The 18,750-nt window shown below is 44.9% G+C and overlaps 1 protein-coding gene across 1 annotated transcript; it reads right to left on the reverse strand.

Annotated features, from left to right (window-relative positions):
- Nucleotides 1-4,598: 4,598 nt before the first annotated feature.
- On the reverse strand, nucleotides 4,599-6,199 carry LOC125516085 (coniferyl alcohol acyltransferase-like). The gene has a single exon (XM_048681572.1). The coding sequence runs from the start codon at nucleotides 6,124-6,126 to the stop codon at nucleotides 4,738-4,740; it is 1,389 nt and encodes a 462-aa protein (XP_048537529.1). The 5' UTR covers nucleotides 6,127-6,199; the 3' UTR covers nucleotides 4,599-4,737.
- Nucleotides 6,200-18,750: the final 12,551 nt, after the last annotated feature.

Raw genomic sequence — 18,750 nt, forward strand, 5'->3', positions numbered from 1 at the left:
ATCATCTTCTCCTCCTCAATTTTTTTATTTTTTCCTTCAACAAATTGTTTTCTTCTTCAACTAAATTTAACCTCTCGACAATAGGGTCGGTTGGCATTTCCGATTCACATACATCCTACATAAATAAAATCTATGTCACGTTGGTCGGCATAATTTTCATAAACAATAAATGAACCAATAGTTATAAAGATAATATATATACCACATCTGAATCATAGACAGGACGAGGGCCGACGGGGGCGGATACCAAAACCATCGCACTATACAGGATGCAATAATAAAAGTAACAAAATAATACAAGTATCTATGTAAACATACAAGTAAGAATAATTTTCCTTTTAGAAAGAAGATAAGAACAAGAGGCTCACCACGGTGGTGCCGGCGATGAGCTCGGCGCGGGTGATCGACGGCGGTGAAGACGGGGACGGGACGTGACAGACCGCTAAACCTAGACAAATATTATGGAAAACGGAGATTGGAGGTCGAGCTTGGAGAGGAGAAAGCTTAAGTAGTGTGGCTCGGGCATTCCATCGAACACCTTGTGTGCATAGAAGGTGAGCTAGAGCACCACCAAGCCCTCTCCCCCTCGGCCAGAGAAAAACAGAGCACTGGGGTGCTCTGCTCGCGAGCGAGGGGTATATATAGGCACCTCATTGGTCCCGGTTGGTGACATGAGCCGGGACTAAAGGGAGCCTTTGGTTCCGGTTCAAGCCAACAACGGGGACCAATGGTGGTGGGCCAGGAGCGAGGCCCATTGGTCCCGGTTCATCCCACCAACCGGGACCAAAAGGTCCAGATGAACCGGGACCAATGGCCCACGTGGCCCGGCCGGCCCCCTGGGCTCACGAACCGGGACCAATGCCCACATTGGTCCCGGTTCTGAACTGAACCGGGACTAATGGGCTGACCCGGCCTGGACCAAAGCCCTGTTTTCTACTAGTGCATGTTGGTATGTTTCGACGACTTTTTCTAGGGGTCAAAAGTTACCACGTCTGGGCTACATAAGTTATCACGTCTGTGATATGCAAGTTATCGTGGTATTTTCACATAAGTTACTAGGGGCATAAAAATGGTTCTCCCACCATTTCCACATGCACATGCATGTCTACACAAGAGTACACAAAAGTTGATATCATTCTAGATTGTCCTTATTCTGAAAATTTAAAATGTTTTGTAGCTCAACCATCGGTACAACGCAAAAAATCATTTTCACATAAAAGATTCATGGCGACGAGATTTTCAAAAGTAGATTTCATATTGGTATGTTTCGACGACTTCTTTTTGGGGTTCAAAAGTTACGACACCTATGATATGCAAGTTATCATGGTATTTTTCACATAAGTTATTGGGATATGTTTTTCATCAACTTTTTCCCAACTTGGTCAAACTTATCACGGTGTTTGTACATAAGTTATCGGGTACGTGACGCGTATATTATCGTGCTATTTTCACATAAGTTAGCAGAGTTATGTTTTTCAACAACTTTTTTCCCTCTTGATCAAAGTTAACATGGTGTTTGTACGTAAGTTATCAGGTATGCGGTTTGTACATGGTGTTTGTACGTATGTTTTCAGCAACTTTGACCCCCTCCTCAGTCAAAGTTACCACGGTCTTTGCATGTAAATTATCGGGTATGTGTTCCTATATTACCATGTTATTTTCGCATAAGTTACTGTGGTTACATTTTTCGACAAAAAAAATCCGACTTCGTCAAAGTTACCCCAGTGATTTTACGTAAGTTATCAGGTATATGGTTCATATATTACAGTGCAATTTTCACATAAGTTAGTGAGGGGGTATGTTTTCAAAAACTTTTCCCCCTCCTTGGTCAAAGTTACCGCGGTGGTTGTATATTACCATGATATTTTCACACAAGTTACCGAGGGGGGGGGGGGGGTGTTCAACAACATTTTTCTCTCCTTGGTTAAACTTACCATGGTGTTTGTACATAAGTTATTGTGTATGTGGTTCGTATATTATCGGGTTATTTTCGCATAAGTTACTAGGGGTATATTTTTCAAACAACTTTTTTTCCTCCTTGGTAAAAGTTACCGAGACGTTCCTACGCAAGTTATCGGATATGTGGTTTGTACATTACCGTGCTATTTTCACATAAGTCATCGGGGCTATGTTTTTCAACTACTATTTTCCCCCTTGATCAAAGTTACCACGGTGTTTCTACGTAAATTGTCGGGAATGCGGTTCGCACATTATCGTGCTATTTTCCCATAAGTTTTCAGTGGTATTTTGTCAATAACATTTTCCCCTCTTTGGTCAAAGTCATGCGTAAAGTATTGGGTATGTAGTTCATATATTGCTGTTTTTACATAAGTTACAGGGGCATGTTTCAACAATTTTTTTTGGTCGGGTTCAAATTACCATGGTGTTTTCACCAAGTTCTCAGATTTGCGGTGCATATATTATCATGCTATATTTAAACTTAATTTACCATGTGTATATTTTCAAAAAAAGATCTTACCATGGTGTTTCGTACCTAAGTTATCATGTCTGTGATACGTATATCCTCATGCTATTTCCACAAATTTTACCGGGTATCTTTTCAACAATTCTCTTCCCCATGAAGAAAGTTACCACCGTGTTTGTACCTAAGCTATCTATGTGTACCTAAGCTATCTATGACGTGGTGCATATATTATCATGCTACTTACAAAGAATTTACAATGTGTATGTTTTTAACAAAAATTTTCTCGGGTCCAAAAATACCGCGGCGTTTGCACCTACATTATCAGCTCTACGGTGTGCATATTACCGTGTTATTTACACAAAAGTTACTGTTGTGTACTTTTTCAACAAATACAACAGAATATGAACATGGTTAATATGGGCAACATATGTTCATGGCACCTTAAGCAGAAATGAATAAAATACAATTTTGCTTGTTTAGAATGTCATGCTAAGATGCTAACCCAGGTCAAGTACTCTCACAACAAAGATTCTGATGTAAACATGTTACTTTATAGAAGACTTATGCAGGTTCTGCATATGTACTAGATGAAAAATGTCACCATCCAATATTGGATGGTTCTTTGAACTAGCAGCAGGATGGTATGAGAAGGCCACATCCAGAACAGAGGTTGTACATTCATTTTCTTGTTCACAACATAAATTTAATTCACTATATAAACTATGAGCTAATCATGTGCACGTCGAAGACAATCAAAATTGTTGAGTACCGTATGGATGACTAAACTGAATCATGTCCAGATGTATGGAAGAAACCATACTCAGTCAGACGGCACTACAAACTTTGGGAAAAAGAACAATGGCAAATAATCTTGATTACAGTCTGTTCTATCAAGGCAGATTAGCAATAGATCATAATAATGTGGTTATGCCACTGATACATGTGCTACATCCGTGCATGTATCAATCATTTTTGCACACCAGGATCGAGGCACATTTAGGCAGCTTATTATCTACTAGTACATCAGAATTTAGAAAAGTCCACCCGCAAAAAAAATTCAGAAAAGTCACCTACCTAGAATCTATACCTTACGGTTGATGCACTGGAGGGCTGCAGCCAGCGCCCGGGCCTATCAGTCCATGAAGGTGATGTCTAGCTTCCGCACCTACACCTTCAGACTACTGCTGATATTGTATGGGATGAGCAAGACAAGGACGAGCTCGGACGTATGTAGAAGGAGGAGTCTGCTCGCTGATCTTAAAGAAATAAGCAGGACAGGAATGAGCACGGATGAGAACCTAGACAAGGATGAGCTCGGAGGTCAGCTCGACGGGAAAAGCGACCAAGCCGGCGGCGTATGAGCAGAGGTGAGGTTGAGGGCGAGCAACGGAGTTGAGATCAGATCGAATTACTGGGCATCGATGGCGAGGTCGACGGGGACGATCGGCCCGGCCGGCGGTCGGCTCGAGGACGAGCCATGGGATTGAGGTGGACGAATGCAGAGTATTGGCGAGTGGCGACTGCGGCGAACAAAAGTTTCCATCTTATCGCGGCATGGTGCACGACTTTGATCAAGCGAATCGATACGCTGGGTTCACTTAGCGGTGGCATACATGCGTAAATACGTACATCTCAACTCCATCTTCTGTGTTTCCAGCACCTGAGTGGTGAGATCGCGACCTCGGCATCTACAAACGGACGGCATCCAAGTGGGTTGGCAGTTTTGCAAAAACGATTTGGATTGCCACATACATATTCCCTTTGTGTATTATGAAACAAAGCAATTTCCGTGCCAACCGTGTGCGATTTTCTATCATTGTTTGTTTTATGTGTAGTCGGATATGCCCGAGCATGCAGGTAGCTTTTCACCCAACATGCTACGCCAGCTCATGTGCAGATGTGCTTTTAGGAACTGCTAGTTAGGGGCAAAACTATGTAGAAGTACCATACACGTAGGGTAGGACTATGTACAAATATGCATAAATGGATATGGTAGCTCGTCACGTGAGGACGTCATCCAACAGGAGGCTCGACTGAAACAATTTTGGGTTAGTCGATTGACCCAATTTTATTTCAGTAGACTGGGTTGTAGTCGCTCCTGATTTGGTCACTTGAATGTGCAATAACTTAGCAGATTTAGATGTGCCCTAAAAAAACCCAAAGATTTAATATCTCGACGACTATCTTTCGTGAAATTGTAGAGTTGCGCAATCCAATAAGCATGCAAAGTATATCTCCGAAAACAGATCGAACATGTAGTTTATTCAGCGTGGGTAATGGTTGACGCTGTGCGATGAGCGTCATCCCTGCGATCAGAGACGGCTATACTGACCGAGGCCGAGGTAGTCAGCGGTCAGAGGCTTGAAGATGCGCCGGTCGTCGGAATCAAGCGCGGCGGCGAGCCTCGGCCAGACGTACGTGGCGACAAGCCAGCCGTCGCCTCCCGGGCGCGCGATGATCTGCACGAAGCCACTGCACAGCCTCCCGCAGTCCTCCCCTGTGGGCATCGTCAGCGCGGCGCGACCGAAGCCGAAGTCGGTGTCCAAACTGAACGTCGCGAACGACGTCACGCTCAGCGCCGGACTACCCAACCCCACGCAGGCCGTCTCGACGTACTTGGTAGCCATGTGCTCCTCCACCCAGTCCACCAGCTGCTGGAAGTGCTCGTCCGTGGCCGTGGACCTGATCGTCTCGCGCACCGTCGACGCGATGTCTTGGAGCGACCGCCGGCGGGTGTCCTCCACGCCCGCCTCAGCCACCGCGAACGTGGTGACGTTGCCGACGTAGTCCCGCATCGCCGCTCTGTACCTCGGCGCGGAGAGACGGCGCCGCCCGTTCACCCACCAGCCCATGCGGCAGCTCTCGTCGGACGCGCCCACGACGGCGGCGAAGGCCTTCCACAGGTACGCGGACAGCGCCTCGAGGCGGGTGGCCACCACACCGTCCTGGCTCGCCTGAGAGCGCAGCATCTCGAGGTCCCGCGCCTCGACGTAGTACGTGCGCTCGACGAAGGAGCACTGGGTGGTCAGGGCGTTGACGAGGTGCGCGCCGTCCAGCGGCGTGAACTGCTCGCCGAAGGAGGGGCCGTAGGACGGCGTAGCGCGTGGGCGGAACACGGAGCGGTCGTGGTTCGGGGCGACGGAGACGACCGCCCCGGTTCGCGCAAGCTCTGACCACGCGGTGGCGATAATGCACAGCGAGTAGCCGTCCATGAGCACGTGGTTGCTGGCCCACGCTATGGCGAACCCACCGCAGGCGAAGGACACCAGCTGCACCGAAAGCGCGACGCCGGCGTCGTACTTGACGGGGACGCCGACCTCCGCCAGCGACGCGCCAAGGTGGCCGTAGTCCAGGCTCGCCAGGGCCACGCCGGACTCGGCGAGGACGAGCTCGGCGCCCTGGTTGTCGCAGTGCAGCATCTCCGGGCGCCCGGACCGCGGGTCGACGACGATGCGGCCGGTCAGGGGGAGGAAGTGATCCAGCAGGGACGGCAGCTTCGCCTCGAAGGCCGCGACGACGTCGCGGAAGACGGCGCCGGAGGAGGGCCTCCGGTAGGCGCAGAAGAGCGAGACGGGGATGTTCTGGGGCAGCAGGTCGAGGTTGGAGACTGCGAGGACGCGCGGTGGTGCGGGTGTGGCGGAGGAGCCTAACGCCTTCACGGTGCTCCGGCTCAAGACACGGACGCGCGAGTTGCTTGCCATCTCCGTTCTCCGGCGTCTGAGATTTGACTGTCGATTATAGGCTTATAGCTCTCAGCTTTTGAGAGAATCTGTCACCTATTTGTATAGAACCATCGGCAATGCCAAGGATGATTAGTGATCTTCAAGTGGTTGGCAAATAAGTACACACCACAAGTTGACCTTGTGATTAACAAAAGCTTGCTAGTGGATGCAAGCAATTTTATTGGCGACTACCGGACTCGGATAAGGTCAATGCCTAAACTTATGAAAATTGTGGAATCTTTTGTACCATGGCGGGCGTTTCTCTTTAGATACCCCAATCAATAAGACAAGATCGAATTCACATGATTTGAATATTGGAGTAACATCATCGAGGTGGCGCATCTCGCCTACGAGATATATGAATATATCGCGGAGACTTGGCCTTCAGGCCCCGAGTAGTTCCAATTCATGAGTAGTTTTGTAAAATAATGCGAAAAACAAAGAATCCTTTTTCTCGGGCCGCAATGTAATTATATATGTGATGTTGTGGCTTACAAGTTGATCGATTTGATGGAGAGTTACAAAGAACGTCTGTAGAGGAGGAGATAAACAAAAGAAGGGATAGGAGAGATTTATAGAATTTAAACACTAGTCCTATCTGAACACAATTGTATTTCAAAACTCCCCCTCAATCTAAACCTAAGGAACACCAAGGTTGAGATTGTACTTGAACTCATCGAGTCTTCGAAAGGTAAGAGGTTTTGTGAAGCCATCAGCTAGTTGATCATTGGTAGGAAATGAACCGTATGTAAGTAAGTTGCGAGCTACTCTCTCTCTCTCTCTCTCTCTCTCTCTCTCTGACAAAGTGTGTGCATGGAAAACAGGATTAGCTGAAAGATAGGTTGCATCAATATTATCACACCATAATAATCTTGCAGCTCGTGGAGTTTTGACTCCAAGCTCATAAAGTAAAGTCTGAATCCACATGACTTCAGTTTGTAGCATTTGCTAGAGCTTTATAATCAGCCTCGGTGCTTGACCTTGAGACTGTACCTTATTTTCTTGCACTCCATTATATAACATTTGTTCCCAGGAACACAACAAATTCACATGTGAATCTTCTGTCATCAGCACACCCTACCCAATATGCATCAGAATAGGCAGACCCAAGCATGGAAGGAGACTTGACAATTTTGAGTCCAAGCTCCCCTGAAAATCTGAGATATCTCACAATTCTTTTAACTGTAGTCTAGTGAATGTGGTAGGTGCATGTAAATACTGACACACTTTGTTTACAGAATAATAAATACGAGGACGTGTAAGGGTTAAATATTGTAATGCACCTACAACACTCATGTAGTTTGTTGCATCCTCAGGTCCAAGTGCTTCTCCATTATCAGTGGTGAGTTTTTCTAAATTTAGATTGGTGTATTTACAGGCTTGTAGTTTTCCAATCCTACTCTCCTAAGAATGTCATTGACATATTTTTCCTGTCACAGAAGTATATCATCTTTCACCTGTTTGACCTCTATACCAAGGAAGTAATGAAGATCTCCCAAATCTTTAAGAGCAAACTCTATCTTTAAATCCTTAATCGGGCAAGTAGCTAGTGGCATCTGGACTTGAACTAGCAACAATTATATCATCAACATATACCAGAACAAATATAGTAACATTGCCTTTATTGTAGAAGAATAGTGAGGTACCAGCTTTAGATGGTGTAAACCCAAGTTGTTGTAATTGTGTGCTCAACCTTGAGTACCAGGCTCTTGGGGGCCGTTTCAAACCATACAAAGCTTTATCTAACTTGCAAAATGATGAGGTGTGTTTATGTTCTATTAACCTGGTGGCTGCCACATAAAAACCTCTTTTTCCATAACACCATGAAGAAACACGTTTTGAACATCCAACTCCCTTAACCTCCAACCTCTGGAAACAATAATGGACAGTACAAGTTGAATAGTAGCTGCTTTAACACCATGACTGAAGGTATCCTCATTATCAATACCAAACCTTTGTTTATCACCTTTTGCAACTAATAACCTAGTGTTATATGTGTCTATACTTCCATCAGACTTCCTTTTAATTTTATACACCCACTCGCAATGTGATAACCCACAAGTATAGGGGATCGCAACATTTTTCGAGGGTAGAGTATTCAACCCAAATTTATTGATTCGACACAAGGGGAGCCAAAGAATATTCTCAAGTATTAGCAGCTGAGTTGTCAATTCAACTACACCTGGAAACTTAATATCTGCAGCAAGGTATTTAGTAGCAAAGTAATATGATAGTAGTGGTAATGGTAGCAAAAGGTAACGATAGCAAAAATAATGTTTTTGGTATTTTGTAGTGATTGTAACAATAGCAACGGAAAAGTAAATAAGCGAAGAACAATAAATGAAAAGCTCGTAGGCAATGCATCGGTGATAGAGAATTATGCCGGATGTGGTTCATCATGTAACAGTCACAACATAGGGTGACACAGAACTAGCTCCAATTCATCAATGTAATGTAGGCATGTATTCCGAATATAGTCATACGTGCTTATGGAAAAGAACTTGCATGACATCTTTTGTCCTACCCTCCCGTGACAGCGGGGTCCTAGCGGAAACTAAGGGATATTAAGGCCCCCTTTTAATAGAGTACCGGACCAAAGCATTAACACATAGTGAATGCATGAACTCCTCAAACTACAATCATCATCGGAAGTGGTCCCGATTATTGTCACTTCGGGGTTGCCGGATCATAACACATAGTACGTGACTATAGACTTGCAAGATAGGATCAAGAACTCACATATATTCATGAAAACATAATAGGTTCGGATCTGAAATCATGGCACTCGGGCCCTAGTGACAAGCATTAAGCACAACAAAGTCATAGCAACATCAATCTCAGAACATAGTGGATACTAGGGATCAAACCCTAACAAAACTAACTCGATTACATGATAAATCCCATCCAACCCATCACCGTCCAGTAAGCCTACGATGGAATTACTCACGCACGACGTTGATTAGCATCATGAAATTGGTGATGGTGGATGGTTGATGATGACGATGGCGACGGATTCCCCTCTCCGGAGCCCCGAACGGACTCCAGATCAGCCCTCCCGAGAGAGTTCAGGGCTTGGCGGCGGCTCTGTATTGTAAAACGCGATGAATCTTTCTCTCTAATTTTTTTCTCTCCGAACACAAATATATAGTGTTGGAGTTGAGGTCGGAGGAGCTCCAGGGGGCCCACGAGGTAGGGGGCGCGCCAGGGGGCAGGCGCGCCCCCCACCCTCGTGGCTAGGGTGTGGGCCCCCTGGTCTTGATCTTTTGCCAGTATTTTTTATTATTTCCAAAAATAATCTTCGTGAAGTTTCAGGTCATTCTGTGAACTTTTGTTTCTGCACATAAATAACACCATGGCAACTCTACTGAAAACAGCGTCAGTCTGGGTTAGTTCCATTCAAATCATGCAAGTTAGAGTCCAAAACAAGGGCAAAAGTGTTTGGGAAAGTAGATATGATGGAGACGTATCAACTCCCCCAAGCTTAAACCTTTGCTTGTCCTCAAGCAATTCAGTTGACAAACTGAAAGTGATAAAGAAAAACTTTTACAAACTCTGTTTGCTCTTGTTGTTGTAAATATATAAAGCGAGCATTCAAGTTTTCAGCAAAGATAATGAACTAACATATTCTCAATAACTCTTAGGTCTCATGTTTACTCATATCAATGCCATAATCAACTAGCGAGCAATAATAATAAATCTTGGATGACAACACTTTCTCAAAACAATCAGAATATGATATAATAAGATGGTATCTCGCTAGCCCTTTCTGAGACCGCAAAACATAAATGTAGAGCACCTTTAAAGATCAAGGACTGACTAGACATTGTAATTCATGGTAAAAGAGATCCAGTCAAGTCATACTCGATGTAAACTAATCAGTAATGAATGCAAATGACAGAGGTGCTCTCCAGCGGGTGCTTTTTAATAAGAGGAAGATGACTCAGCATAAAAGTAAATAGATAGGCCCTTCATAGAGGGAAGCAGGGATTTGTAGATGTGCCAGAGCTCGGTTTTGAAATAGAGATGAATAATATTTTGAGCGGTATAGTTTCATTGTCAACATAACAACCAAGAGATGGCGATATCTTCCATGCCACACACATTATAGGCGGTTCCCAAACAGAATGGTAAAGTTTATACTCCCCCTCCACCAACAAGCATCAATCCATGACTTGCTCGAAACAACGAGTGCCTCCAACTAACAAGAGTCCCAGGGGGAGTTTTGTTTGCAATTATTTTGATTTGATTTTCATAAAGCATGGGACTGGGCATCCCGTTAACCAGCCATTTTCTCGTGAGTGAGGAGCGGAGTCCACTCCTCTTGAGAATAACCCGCCTAACATGGAAGATATGGACAACCCTAGTTGATACATGAGCTATTCGAGCATACAAAAAAAGATATTTATTTGAAGGTTTAGAGTTTGGCACATTCAAATTTACTTGTAAGGGCAGGTAGATACCGTATATAGGTAGGTATGGTGGACTCATATGGAACAACTTTGGGGTTTATGGAATTGGATGCACAAGCAGTATTCCCGCTTAGTACAGGTGAAGGCTAGCAAAAGACTGGGAAGCGACCAACTAGAGAGCGACAACAACCATGATCATGCATTAAAGTTAATGAACATTGAGTGCAAGCATGAGTAGGATATAATCCACCATGAACATAAATACCGCGAAGGCTATGTTGATTTTGTTTCAACTACATGCGTGAACATGTGCCAAGTCAAGTCACTTAAATCATTCAGAGGAGGATACCACCCTACCATACCACATCACAACCATTTTAATAGCATGTTGGCACGCAAGGTAAACCATTATAAGCTCCTAGGTAATTAAGCATGGCACAAGAAACTATGATCTCTAATTGTCATCGCAAACATGTTTATTCATAATAGGCTGAATCAGGAACGATGAACTAATCATATTTACAAAAACAAGAGAGGTCGAGTTCATACCAGCTTCTCGCATCTCAATCAGTCCATCACATATCATCATAATTACCTTTCACTTGCACGACCGAATGATGTGAATAATAATAATAGTGCGCGTGCATTGGACTAAGCTGGAATCTGTAAGCATTCAATAAACAGGAGAAGACAAGGCAATATGGGCTCTTTCGTCAGATCAACAATAATGCATATAAGAGCCACTTTAACAATTTAATCATGGTTGATGACCCACAAGTATAGGGGATCTATCGTAGTCATTTTGATAAGTAAGAGTGTCAAACCCAACGAGGAGTAGAAGGAAATCATAAGCGATTTTCAGCAAGGTATTCTATGCAAGCACTGAAATAATAGGTAAAAGGAAGTTTTGTGATAGGATAATCTGTAACGAGTAACAAGTAACAAAAGTAAATAAAGTGCAGCAAGGTGGCCCAATCCTTTTTGTAGCAAAGGACAAGCCTGGACAAACTCTTATATGATGTAAAGCGCTCCCGAGGACACATGGGAATATCATCAAGATAGTTTTCATCACGATCATATGATTCGCGTTCGGTACTTTGATAATTTGGTATGTGGGTGGACCGGTGCTTGGGTGCTGCCCTTACTTGGGCAAGCATCCCACTTATGATTAACCTATATTGCAAGCATCCGCAACTACAACAAAATTATTAAGGTAAACCTAACCATAGCATGAAACATATGGATCCAAGTCAGCCCCTTACGAAGCAACGCATAAACTAGGGTTTAAGCTTCTATCACTCTACCAACCCATCATCTACTTATTACTTCCCAATGCCTTCCTCTAGGCCCAAATGATGGTGAAGTGTTATGTAGTCGACGTTCACATAACACCACTAGAGGAGAGACACCATACATCTCATCAAAATATCGAACGAATACCAAATTGACATGACTACTAATAGCAAGACTTCTCCCGTGTCCTCATGAACAAACGTAACTACTCACAAAGCATATTCATGTTCATAATTAGAGGGGTATTAATATGCATATAGGATCTGAACATATGATCTTTCACCAAATAAACCAACTAGCATCAACTATAAGGAGTAATTAACACTACTAGCAACCCACAGGTACCAATCCCGGACTTGGAGACAAGAATTGGATACAAGAGATGAACTAGGGTTTTGAGAGAAGATGGTGCTGGTGAAGATGTTGATGAAGATTGCCCTCTCCCGATGAGAGGAGCGTTGGTGATGACGATAGCGATGATTTCCCCCTCCCGGAGGGAAGTTTCCCCAGCAGAACAACTACGCCAGAGCCCTAGATTGGTTCTGCCAAGGTTCCGCCTCGTGGCGGCGGAGTCTTGTCCGGAAAGATGGCTTATGATTTTTTTCCTCATCGAAAGACTCCATATAGCAGAAGATGGCCATTGGAGGGCCACCAGGGGCCCACGAGGTAGGGGGCGCGCCCAGGGGGGTAGGGCGCGCCCCCACCCTCGTGGGCAAGGTGTGGCCCCCCTGGTGAACTTCTTGCGCTCAGTATTTTTTGTATATTCTGAAAACGTCTTCCGTGAAGTTTTAGGACTTTTGGAGCTGTGCAGAATAGGTCTCCAATATTTGCTCCTTTTCTAGCCCAGAATCCCAGCTACCGGCATTCTCCCTCTTTATGTAAACCTTGTAAAATAAGAGAGAATAGGCATAAGTATTCTGACATAATGTGTAGTAACAGCCCATAATGGAATAAACATCGATATAAAAGCATGATGCAAAATGGACGTATCAACTCCCCCAAGCTTAGACCTCGCTTGTCCTCAAGCGAAGCCCGATATCAAAAAATATGTCCACATGTTTAGAGATAGAGGTGTCGATAAAAATAAAATACGGACATGAGGGCATCATGATCATTCTTAGAACAACAACTTATATAATTATTGTCACATGATCTCTTATGCTAGAGTAATAATTCAGTCACAATTTCAAGTATGGATCATAAACTTAATTGACAACTAACAAACTATAATCTTAGTCATTGGAGCAATTGCAATTTATCATAACATAGGAAAGAGTCAACATAAGAGCTTTTCAGCAAGTCCACATACTCAACTATCATATAGTCTTTCACAATTGCTAACACTCACGCAATACTTATGGGTATGGAGTTTTAATCGGACACAGAGAAAGATAGGGGCTTATAGTTTTGCCTCCCAATGTTTTACCTCAAGGGTAATGTCAACAATAATAGTTCATGAAAACTCACATCCAATTAGCCATATATACCAGGATCTTTCCAACATGTTGTGCTTGCCAAAAGATAAAATGTATAAAGGAAGGGTGAAGATCACCATGATTCTTATGCAAGGTAGGAGATAAAAGTAAAAGATAGGCCCTTCGCAGAGGGAAGCAGAGGTTGTCATGCGCTTTTATGGTTGGATGCACAAAATCTTAATGCGAAAGAACTTCACTTTATATTGCCACTTGTGATATGGACCTTTATTATGCAGTCTGTCGCTTTTATTTCTTCCACATCACACGATCATATAAAGTTTATTTTCTCCCACACTAATAAGTCATACATATTTAGAGAGCAATTTTTATTGCTTGCACCGATGACAACTTACTTGAAGGATCTTATTCAATCCATAGGTAGGTATGGTGGACTCTCATGGCAAAGCTGGTTTAAGGGTGTTTGGAAGCACAAGTAGTATCTCTACTTGGTGCAAAGAATTTGTCTAGCTTGAGGGGGGAAAGGCAAGCTCAATCATGTTGGATGATCCAAGAGAATATAATTTATCTCACATGTAAGAAGACATAACCCATTACGTTGTCTTCCTTGTCCAACGTCAACTCTTTAGCATGTCATATTTTAATGAGTGTTCACAATCATAAAAGATGTCCAAGATAGTATATTTATATGTGAAGACTTCTCTTTTTTTATTACTTCCTATTAATTGCAACGATGACTAAAACTATGTTTGTCAACTCTCAACAACTTTTATTCATCATACTCTTTCTATGTGAGATCATTACTCTCCATGAGATCCATATGATCTCTTTGCTTCTTGTTATTGTTTCTCTTTTCTTTTATTCACTTAAGATCATGGCAAAATAATCAGGCCCTTCACTCAACACTAATCTTTATTATATATAGCTCACGGACTCAATTACATAGAAGGATCATAAAGCAAAACTCACAACTAGATCATACTAAAACTTTATTCTATTAGATCAAGATATTACGAAAAGGATCGAACTAAGAAGAACGGTAAAGATAAAAGTGATGGTGATACGATACCGGGGCACTCCCCCAAGCTTGGCAGTTGCCAAGGGGAGTGCCCATACCAGATACTCAATTCTTCTTTGTTGGTGAAGAAGGTGATGGTTTTGTTGATGGCGTAGGCTTCTTCCTCAATTTGTGCTTGAGGACAGAATTTTGGTCCCTTAGGTCCTCGATCTCCTGCTCCAGGCTCAGTATCTTTTTGCATAGCTCCTGCTTGTTTTCCTGCAAGAGGCAAAAAGGGACACTGCAAAAAATACACTTTCATGATGATACATGTTTGTCACAGTAGGTCGCGTTTTTTTTCATGCATGTACATCCATGACGATTTTATGACAGAATCAAGATAGTCATACCTGTGCTGTCGTAGAAGTGTTCCATGACATTACCAAAATTATCATCATGAAAGTGTCCAGTTCCATGACGATAAATCGCGCGTCACAGAAGTGCTTTCGTCAAGGGTGACCGACACGTGGCATCCACCGTAACGAAATGCCGTTAAGCTATCGGATCAGATTTTGGATCCGATAACTCGTTAATAGCCCTGACCAATGGGAAATTTCCACGTGTAAAATTCTGATTGGCTGAAGGGAACACCTGTCAGCTCGTCAGTCGGCCAGATGTCGCCCGTCCATTGGAGGAGACATGCCTATGATACGTCGACACGTGGCTGGGCCCAACAGAGGCCCATATAAGTCAAAAAGGCTAGCCCAGTCAAAGGCCCGTAGAACTTAATCAGGTACTAGTGGGCCAGCCCAATAACGGCCTGCTTAATAAAGGCCCATTTGCAGCCCGAAGCCAGATCTGGCCCGTTAATTGTTCGCCGAATATTTGGGCCCAACTATAGCCCTGTGACTTTCAACCTGTTAGAGGCCTGATGTAGACATGGCCCATTTCAGCCTGGTTTGACTTTCGTCCTGGGAATGGCACGTGTTGCCCATGGGCCATATATGGTCCGACGGGACATCGGGCCCACTAATTAACGGCCCGTGCTAAAGGTGGCAACAGTTGAGCCCAATGTGACTTTGGGCCTGTTAAAGGCCTATTGCATAATTCGGCCCGTTGATGTCTGTGCTAAGCTTTCGGCCTCTTAAAGGCCCATGATATCAGTGGGCCAACTAAGGCCCGAGATATGTTTGTTGTATTGCATTGTATGCTGGGGCGCGCTTGCGTGGTCCATAGATGGATCTTGTTACACCGTCCTTTGGGTGCGAGCCCTTGCATTGGTTGAGTGTTGTATGGTGAGCGGCGTTGTATGCCGCTCTGTATTGGTAGAGGGGTCATCTATTCGACCAGGTGGCTGCTTCGATATTTGGTTGTGGGGGTTCTGAGGCCTCCTCATCGAATTCGGGTAGCAGCTTCCGCTTCGGGTAGCTCTTGAAGGGGCGATTGTCACCGTACCTTGCTGCAGTGCTGAGTATTTTACTCCATATGAATTGGAGTGTGTCTTGCGCGGCCTTGAGCCTTTGTTTCTGCTTTTTCAGGCTCCTTGCGGTGGCAACAAGCCTTTTACGGGCAGTCTGTTGCTCCGGGTGTCTGTCCGGCGTTATGTCATCCGGACCATTATCCTTGATAGGATTTGTTTGTTCGGTTTGATTATCCGGATTGCCGTTATCCGGCAGCGGTTCACCCTGCTCCTGCGCTGGGTCTGTGTGATCGCTATTTCCGTCGAGGTGGGACTTGGTGCGGCGCTTGCGTCGCCGCTTTGACTGCTTTTCGGGGGAATAAGCCTTCCGTGCGTCCTTCCGCTCCTCGTCGTCATCTTTTGGTGCGTCCACCATGTATACGTCATATGACGAGGTGGCGTTCCAGGGCCCAATAGGCGCTGGTTCTTCATTGTCTCCTTCATCGGCGTCCATGTCGTCGATGTCTCCGGAGTCGAAGTCGAGCATGTTGGTTAAATCGTCGACCGTGGCTACAAAGTGGGTGGTGGGTGGGCTTTTAATTTCTTCATCGTCCGCATCCCAATCTCGCTGAACATAGTCCGGCCAGGGCTCTCCTGATAAAGAGAGAGACTTCAATGACTTTAGGATATCGCGAAAGGCGAGTGCTGAAAGATGTCCGCGGCAGTGAACTCCATGATCGGCGTCCAATCAGATACGATCGGTAGGGGCGCGGAGGGTTCAGAGTCGAGAGAAGAGTCCGTCTCCTTGGAGTCACGAGTCTCATAGAGTACGGGGCTGGTGCTTGGCTCAATTGCCGTTGGGGTCGCAGCCCCCGAGGTGGCGTCCAACTGCCCATCCTCGATCGGCACAGTTGGCTCCGAATTAAGGGTCAGAGCCGATGCGGGTGCGGCCTCCAGGGCACCGTTCGGCGGCAGAGCTAAATCATGCTCGTCGTGACAGTGCGGCGCGCTCGGCAGTGGCTCGAATCCGTCGAAGATCAAGTTGTAACACCCTCGATGCGACTATAGCTCCCACGTGTCGAGGCACGACTTAGAGACATAATCGCATTGAAGGCATATGTCGCAAGTGAGGTAATCTTCACACAACCCATGTAATACATAAGGGAAAGAGATACATAGTTGGCTTACAATCTCCACTTCACACAATTACATGAATAAACATTACATCAATCAAATACACTCATGCTCCGACTACGGAACCAAAATAAAAGAAGAACCCCAAATGCGACAAAGGTCCCCGATCGACCCCAACTGGGCTCCACTACTGATCAACTAGAACGAAACCACACAAAGGACAAGATCTTCATCGAGCTCCTCCTGAGCTTGGTTGCGTCATCTGCACGGACTCATCGGCACCTGCAAGCTGGTTTTGGAAGTATCTGTGAGCCACGGGGACTCAGCAATCTCGCACCCTCGCGATCAAGACTATATAAGCTTATGGGTGAAGTAAAGGTATGAGGTGGAGCTGCAGCAAGAGACTAGCATATATGGTGGCTAACTTACGCAAATGAGAGCGAGAAGAGAAGGCAAAGCACGGTCGATAAAAGTATGATCAAGAAGTGATCCTGGACTACCTACGTCGAGCATAACTCCAACAACCGTGTTCACTTCCCGGACACCGCCGGAAAGAGACCATCACAGTTACACACGCGGTTGATTCGTTTTAATTAAGGTCAAGTTCAGGTTTTCTACAACCAGACGTTAACAAATTCCCATCTGCCCATAACCACGGGCACGGCTTTCGAAAGTTCAAATCCCTGCAGGGGTGTCCCAACTTAGCCCATGACAAGCTCTCACGGTTAACGAAGGAATAGACCTCCACCCGAGACGTTCCGATCAGGCTCGGTATCCCGGCACAACAAGACATTTCGACAGGGTAAAACTAAACCAGCAACACCGCCCGAATGTGCCGACAAATCCCGATAGGAGCTGCACATATCTCTTTCTTAGGGCACAGTCAGATGAGCCAGACGTCGGGTAAGCCAGCCCAGAGTTGCCCCTGGTAGCCTCGGACATCGCTCAGTTGGACCAACACTCAAAGGAGCACTGGCCCGAGGGGGTAAAATAATGATGACCCTCAGGAGCGCGACTCCCAAGGGAAAAGAAAAGGCTAGGTGGCAAATGGTAAAACCAATGTTGGGCATTGCTGGAGGAGCTTTACTTAAGGCGAACTGTCAAGGGGTTCCCATAATAGCCCAACCGCGTAAGGGACGCAAAATCCGGGAACATAACACCGATATGACGGAAACTAGGGCGGCAAGAGTGGAACAAAACACCAGGCATAAGGCCGAGCCTTCCACCCTTTACCAAGTATATAGATGCATTAATTAAATAAGATACATCGTGATATCCCAACAAGTAAATAAAAACCCCAACAAGGAACGTCCTCCAATCTTCACCTGCAACTAGCAACGCTATAAGAGGGGCTGAGCAAAGCGGTAACATAGCCAATCAACGGTTTGCTAGGACATGGTGGGTTAGAGGTTTGACATGGAAATTTGGGAGGCTGGCAAGCAAGTGGTAGGCATCGTAGCAATGGCATAGCAAAAGAGCGAGCATCTAGCAAGCAAAGATAGAAGTGATTTCGAGGGTATGATCATCTTGCCTGAGATCCCGCAAAGAAGAACGAGTCCATGAAGAAGACAAACGGACGAAGACGAACGGTTCCTCACAAACGCGACGTTATCGGAACCAACCCGAAGAAGCAACACCGGACAGAAGCAAACAACATGGTAAACAACCACCACATAGACATGTCATGATGCACAATCAAGTATGATGCATGTCCGGTTTAATGAAGCATGGCATGACAAAGTGCACAAACAATCCTACAAATTAAGTGGAGCTCAATATGCAACGAGTTGCATATTGACGGAGCACCACATCAATTATTTAGATTGATCTCGTTTATGTACCCAACAATATTAAATGTTGTTAAACATGGCAAGAGAGTGAAGCAAAGCAAAACTACCTATCTAGTCAAGTTTAAATGAGGCCGGGAACAACAAACAA

This window comes from Triticum urartu, chromosome 6 (genome assembly GCF_003073215.2).
Source record: "Triticum urartu cultivar G1812 chromosome 6, Tu2.1, whole genome shotgun sequence".
NCBI lineage: Eukaryota > Viridiplantae > Streptophyta > Magnoliopsida > Poales > Poaceae > Triticum > Triticum urartu.